Source organism: Gossypium hirsutum, chromosome A10 (genome assembly GCF_007990345.1).
Source record: "Gossypium hirsutum isolate 1008001.06 chromosome A10, Gossypium_hirsutum_v2.1, whole genome shotgun sequence".
NCBI classification, from domain to species: domain Eukaryota; kingdom Viridiplantae; phylum Streptophyta; class Magnoliopsida; order Malvales; family Malvaceae; genus Gossypium; species Gossypium hirsutum.
In genome coordinates, this window is record NC_053433.1 from 114826653 (window position 1) to 114834131 (window position 7479).

A 7479-nucleotide genomic window follows, 5' to 3' on the forward strand; every position below is an offset into this window, starting at 1 on the left:
CTCTCGTTTTGTTAAAAGGTAAAAGAACCAACAGTCTTGATATTTTGAAAAGTTCTACAGTGATCGGCAAAATCATACGTCCCTCTTCCGTTACAGAGTCAAAGTCAACTCGTTTGGAGCGGAGGCAACTTGGTCATAGGAGGGAAAAAGGTATGACCATTTCATTGAGGAGAGGTTCTCTTTTGGATGCAGGTTTTGAAAAGTTAGGGTACTGTGTTCATGAAAATCAAACCCGGGTTAGTTTTAATTTGGCAGTGTACAAGTCGAAGGCTAGAAGTCTTCTAGTTTCTAAGCACAGATTCAACTCAGTTAATTCCTTACATGGTTCAAGATAGGCTCGTGACGGATTTTGGCAAAGATGGCGTTGTGGAAATATGAGTCAAGGTGGAGATTTGTTAAGTATGACTCCTATTTCAGTCAAATTTGACAAATAATCTTCTAGTTAAACTCTGTTTATTTGTTTCAATCAAACACTGATTAGTTTAGATTATTTTATTATTATTTGACCATGAATTTAGCCTATAAATAAGCTCTTTTACAACTTTAGAAAATACACCTATTAGATGTTAGAATTCATAACACAATTAGAGAATTTTGTGTTTACGTTTTGAGGGTTTTTTGTTTTCGAGTTTTTTGGGTTTTGTTTTTATCTCCATCTTTTGTACTATTTGTTCTTTTTCTATTATAGTAAAATTATTTTTGCCCGTGATTTTTTATCCTCTTTGGAGGGGTTTTTTCACGTTAAATTTGTGTGTTCAATTTCTCAATTTATTCCACTATTTTTTTACTTGTTGCTTAATCGAGTCGATCCTAACAGTATATATAATTTATTTTTATTTATTATGCGATGAATTATAATTAGAAGGTTCGGTTATTAACATTCAAAGACTCGTTCCATAATTTAAAACATCTTCAACCATTTGAAGTAATTAAGTATTATAATTTGGTTCAAGATGCAAATGAAGGACTAAATGGATTAACTTCCCTTGAACTTAAGCATTGCAAGGATATTAAATCTTTGGTTAATACCACAACAGGGAATGAGCCAACCTTTGCGTTCACTATATTGGAGAGTTTTTAAGTAGAAAAGATATGCTTGTTTTGGAAAGCTATGCAAGTGTAATGAAAAGTGTCCCATGAAAGTCACAAAAAGCATCCCATGGAGGTCAATTGATGAAATGTTGCTCATTCGACCCATTTGAACTGCCTCCACTCATGAAATATATGGACGAGTTCATCTACTTAAAACTTTGGTGGCCTAGTGAAAAACTCCAGTAAAACTAGATTTATCAAGATAAATAGTGTAATCTTAAGGGGATAAGATTGTATAGAGTTTAAATATCTTAAGATTCTCATCTTGTAATGGGCATTAATTTCAACTGATAATATAATTTAATTTGTACCGTTGGACCTAGGGGAACTCAACCATAAATAGAGACATAATTCTTAAGTTAAAGTATTCTCATCTTTCAGTAGTTAAGTTGACTTAGGCAATTTAAAGCAAAGAAATTGCCTCAAATCTACTTAAGGTCGCACGGTTTGCTAAATTTAAGTTCTAACCTCGTAACACAAAGATCAGCCTTAAAATTCGAGACGAATGAATTTCCCTTAAAATTGTCAATTGAGAGGGTGGTGATTGCTTGGTTGATACATTAAAAACAATGATGGGTCTCAAATATTTAAGTGTTAATTCGCCTGACATGTCTGAGATATTCCGAGTTGATGAAGCAAATCACGCAGCACCACTACTCTCAAATTTGGAGCTTTTGGAGTTATCGTCTACCAGATTTGAGATGGATAGTAAAATGCCCCACCCATTATGTCGACCTCGAATGTCTAAAGGTTTTAGAAATAATAAGCTGCGAGAAATTGGAATCTCTCTTCTCAATATCCATTGCTCGAAGCTTAATGGTATTGGAAGAAGTCAAGATAGTTGGCTGCAATGAACTGAAAAGAGTTTTCATGGAGGTGGAAAGTAATGTTGAATCCAACGCACTTTATTTGCCAAATTTGAAAACTATGGAGATAAAAGAATGCCCCAATCTAGAATGTCTTTCCACTTGCTCTGGCTCGAGGTTTTCTTCGTCTACAAAAGGTACTTCTTATTAAACTAGGAAACTTAAAGAGGTTTTGTTGAAAGCAATGATGTTGTCAAAATGGCAGCCTTGAAAACTTTAGATAGAAATGATCATGGGCAAAAAAGTGAGAAGTTTTGGGTAAGAATATAAGCTCAGAAAAAAAGGTTTTGGACAAAAAATAATGTCTGTTTTTTAAATGGGCCAAGCCTCGGGTAGAATTTTTTAGTTTGGATTCGGCCCGAATCAACTATTTTGTTATTATTTTGTTACAATTTCGTTACTATATTGCTACTATTTTATTGTTATGGTTTGAATATTGTATAACTCTTGTTTTATTGTTAATTTTACTACCATTTTAGAGACATTTGTTTATTAAGTTGCAACTATTTTAAGTATAAAGACTTCTGCATTTTCAATTTATTGAAAAACATTTATTTTAATGTTTTTAATGTATTTAATGTATTATATTTTTAAAATTTGTTTTTATATAAAAAATAATTTAAAAGAATTTAATATAGGCAAGCCGGATCGAGTTCGAGTTTAACATTTTTAATCTGAGTTAAATTTTAGTAAAATTTTAAACTATTTTTTTGAATCAAACCGAATTCAAACCCGACCATAATAAAATTTAAAGAATATTGAACAAATTTCATCTTTCAAAAGAAATTAACAATTGTCATCTACTTAGTAGCTAAGATTTGTTAAATTTTCTATATAGAAGTATAATATCTATTTTCTGCAATTGCTAGATAAAGATTAAGAATAATGTTTAAATTTAGCTTAATACACACTTTAGTCTCATATATATATATATATATATTATATATATTATTTTAGTTTTTAAATTTTTTTTGGCTCACTTCAGTCTCTAATATTATTAGACATTTTCAGTTTAAACCTTTAGACATTAAAAACTAATTACTAGAATATTTAATCAACCATGTGTCATACGATAATGTTATTGTGACGTCTGAAAACTTTAAAAACAATATAAAAGTTTACTAAAAGTTTTAAAAATTATATTAGAAATTTTAATATATTAGAAATTTTATAAATCACATTTACTAGAGCTTGAACCATCATTTAAATAATAAATACCATTATTTTTTATTATTTAAATAATTAAAAAAAAACTATCTAAATTTTTCACCTAAAAAGATCTACCCATTATGAATTTTCATTGATTAAATCTTAAGATAATTATCATATGTGATATCCTTCCAAGAGACAACAACCTCATGCTCTAGTAAACGTGATTTATACAATTTTAAAAATATTAAAATTTTCACAATTTTTTTTTTTAATTTTAGTAATTTAAGTAATTTTTTTAATTTTTTTGTAATTTTATAAGTTTTTTCAATTTTTAATAATTTTTTTAAAATTTTTGTACTTTTTTCATTTTTAAAGATTTTTAAAATTTTTTTCGAATGATAATGTCACAGTAATGTCATTGTATGACATGTAGCAGTATATGATTGGTTAGATATTTTAGTTTAGTTCAAAGGACTAAACTAGAAACATCCGATAATGTTAGAGACTAAACTGAGAACACCTGATAATATTAGGGACTGAAATTGATAAAAAAAACTTTAATAACCAAAGTGAAGAAAATCCGATATATTTTAGGAACTAAAATAAGCATTAAGCCTTTTAACTTGAGAGGTCGATGTTTAAATAAATGTTAAATGTTGAAAAAGTTTGTATGAGAGTGTAATATTCGTACTTAATTGGTATTGAAAGAACATAATTTAAAGGAATAACATTTTAAAGTTAAACTCTTAATTAATCAAAATTATTAGCTTTTAATACAAAGAGTTTTGAGTTTCCACAAGCAGAAATAGTGGGAAATTTATATATGCTTTTAATGTTTAAAATTAAAATAAAACAATTTTTTAATTCTTTTTTATAATTTTTAAATTATTAACATAAAACACGAGTTGTCATATCAATAACTAGTGTAATGTTTAGGGGTTCCATTAAATTATTGTGGAATTTTTTTCAAATTTACAAAAACTAAATGCTTCTTTTTCTTGTTCAACTACAAAAAAAATAAAAGATTGAGGACTGATTTATAAAAGAAAAAAATATGGAGGCAACAAAAGTTATAAGAATTAAGGGGTAAATTTATGATTATGCTTGGATTTTTAAATAGAATTAACAGAAAATGTTAATGAAATAACTGAAAATTAGCAATTCGAAAACTAAAGAGAATAGGGACAGAATTATGTCAAGAGAAAAATTAAATTTTAAGTTTTAGCATTGTGGAGGGACTTAAAACCAAAATTAGACCAATTAAGTTTTAAGTTTTAGAACAAAAGTATTGGGTATTTATTTTTTTATGATTTTGGACGAAAAGCCCAATAAATAAACACCAATTAAGTTAAAATTAAAGATCTGAAGTTTCTTGCTGATTAAGTCAAGTTACTTGTGAAACAAGTAAAGTTACATTTTATAAAGTATAAATTTGTTCAATTGAGGAATGTGTATGTGTGCATTGTTTTTTTAAGCAAGCTAAGCTTGTGAATGAGAAGCTAGTAGGAGAGTGATCTAGTCTTTGTATAATGGTGAGGTTGCAAAATTCATAACTGTTAAACTAGTATTCAAACTTAAATCATTAGTTGTACTGTGAAAATATATTCTTATTGATTTCGTAATTAAAATTGTGACCACAGTTCCGAGCACTATTACAGGTACAGTTTTTGTTTTTACCCCTTTCTACACAACATTTCTTTGAACATAATACAAAAATATAATCCTTTTAACAATCCTTGAAGAGAAGAAAAAACATTCTGCTCTAAAAACATTCCTAAAAGGCAAAGAACTCTGTCTTGCTCTTCAATGGCTATCTGCCATTTCCTCTGCTGAGATTGATATGTGTTGTTAAACCTGCTTCAACATCTATGTCCTGGTCTTCAAAAGCTGATGAGCATGCGCACGATGAATTTCGATATGAATGCACATAATCTTCGAAAGCGATACTGCCACTTCGATTGCCCTCCTTTCTATCATATCCACCAGGTGATGGCACCAGTTCTGGCAGTGCCACTTCCCCCTCCAAGTACCTTACAACTTGCTTCATTGTAGGCCTCGCCTCTGGCACTTCATTGGAGCACATCAAGCCGAGTTTAATCACAAGAATAGCCTCACACTCATCAAAGTCGCCATTCAATTTTGAATCCACAACTTCAAGAACTGCCCCACTTTGCCACTTCTCATACACCCACTCCACCAAGATCAGCTCCTCAAGCAATGCCTTTGGGTCAATAGGTCTCCTCCCACATGCCACTTCAAGCAAAAGTGCACCAAATGCAAACACATCAGTACTTGTACTAGGCTTACCAGTTCTTGTAAGCTCAGGTGCCAAGTACCCCAACGTACCAACCACCGTGGTCGAGCCCGGGTTCGAGCCGTGGTCATATAACTTGGCTAAACCAAAGTCACCAAGTCTTCCATTTAGCTCAGAATCTAACAGAATATTGCCTGCCTTGATGTCTCTATGAATTACAGTTTGTTCCCATTCTTCATGCAAATACAAAAGACCTGAAGCCACACCTTTGATGATCTTGAACCTATGTTCCCAACTTAAAACTTGTTTTGGCTCATCAAACAGGTACTTATCCAAGCTACCACAAGGCATAAAATCATAGACTAATAAGAGATCACGTCTGCGTTGACACCATCCTAGAAACTGAACAAGATTTCTATGGCGAAGACGACCGATACTATAAATCTCAGACAAGAATTCTCTTATCCCTTGCTTTGATTCATGAGAGATTCGTTTGACAGCAACTTGAGTGTTTGTGGTTGGCAGAGTTCCTTTGTAAACTCTGCCAAATCCACCAAAACCAAGTAGCTCTTTGTCTTTGAAACCCCTTGTTGCTTTCTTGAGTTCTTGATAAGAAAACCTTTGAGGACCAATCTCAAAGTCCTTAGCCTCAATCATGTCTAAATCCTCCATGTCCCTAACAAGGTAAAACCAGATGAAAACAATTGACATCATTACAAGAACAGCTGGAAATGTGACACATAGGATTAAGGCAGTGTAGTTTTGTTTAGGCCTTGGAAGTGAAGGTAAAGAAGGTAAAGACAAAGATTCAGCCTCTCCACTCATGTTAAAACTCCATCCCAAGATGTAGTGAAAGCTTGCAAGCTTACCTGTTGAAGCTGAAAACCCCACAAACATGGAATCATGGAGAAATGGTGAGAGATCAACATCAAAATGCAAGATTGATTTTTTGGGTTTCTTAGATAAAGTTGAAAGCTTAACCTCTAATCGATTTATAGCTGAATCATAATCAATCCAAGCTTGAATCACTTTCCCACTCTTGAGATCCAACTCTTGCACTTTTGAGTTCTCAAGGAAATATCCAGCAGTAACTGAAGCATTTGAATGCATGCTATTCAAATCAATGCCAACATTATTATCATCTCTATCACCAAACTCTATAGTGCTCACAGTATCAAACTCTACTGCAAAAACAGGGTTACTTGATTTATTCCCATGATGATTACTTGGATTAAGCAAGCCTAGATATTGACTGTGATAACCTGCAATTTCTTTTGAAGGAGAAAGAACAAAAGCAAGGCCATGGCCGCCAAGGGTTGGGTACGCAGGAGCCATGGCGAAAGCAAAAGCTGTTGAAAAAGAAAAAGCTTTGCCATTGCTGGAGTTCTTGAACTGAAAAGGAGATGAGTAAAAAGCTCTGCCAATTGCACGTTGGCTAATATTGGTTAAACGGAGTAACCCATTCTTTGTAATGTCTGCAACTCCATTTAAGCTCATTTGGTCGCCTGAATCATGAAACCCGTTGAAGATGAAGTGAGAAAAAACTGGGTTCGATGAAAAAACAAGAAAAACCAAGAAAAATATCAACTCTTTTGCCATGCAAAGGGGAATTGGGATTGAAATTTTTGCTTTTTGGGGTTGAAGAAAATGAGAATAGAAAGAGAGATTTATAGCTAAGGTGGGAATTAAGGGTCAAATTTTTGGTGTATGAACTCACGTGGGGATTTACAGGGAATTACGAGGAAATTCAAACCTTTAGAAATGATGCAATTCAATTTCTTGAGTGAAATTAACATAGAGTTTGATGAATCTTTCACCTTTTCACATGAATATTGCCGAAAATCTTAGACGCGTTTTCATCTAATGGTCACTCTTAAGAGTTAATGTCGACTAGTTTATTTACCATATCAACTCATTTTCTATTCTGTCAATTTTTTTAATTATTTACTTCTCAATTTTTCATTTAATTTCTCTCAAATCGTTCTGGTTTTAATTTTATATTTTCTAATTTCTTCGATTTTATTTGGTTTTATAATTTTAAAAATGTTAATGTCACTTATTCATTTAGATGGCAAGCACATTTCCGACGTTCAACTGCAAATGGTAAGAAAATAT

At 31.8% G+C, this 7479-nt stretch overlaps 1 protein-coding gene across 1 annotated transcript; it reads right to left on the minus strand.

The window, feature by feature from the left end:
- Positions 1-4699: 4699 nt before the first annotated feature.
- LOC107942113 (L-type lectin-domain containing receptor kinase S.4) lies at positions 4700-7195 on the minus strand. Its single transcript, XM_016875759.2, has one exon. It carries the CDS (start codon positions 6961-6963, stop codon positions 4921-4923), a length of 2043 nt encoding a protein of 680 aa, XP_016731248.1. The 5' UTR covers positions 6964-7195; the 3' UTR covers positions 4700-4920.
- Positions 7196-7479: the final 284 nt, after the last annotated feature.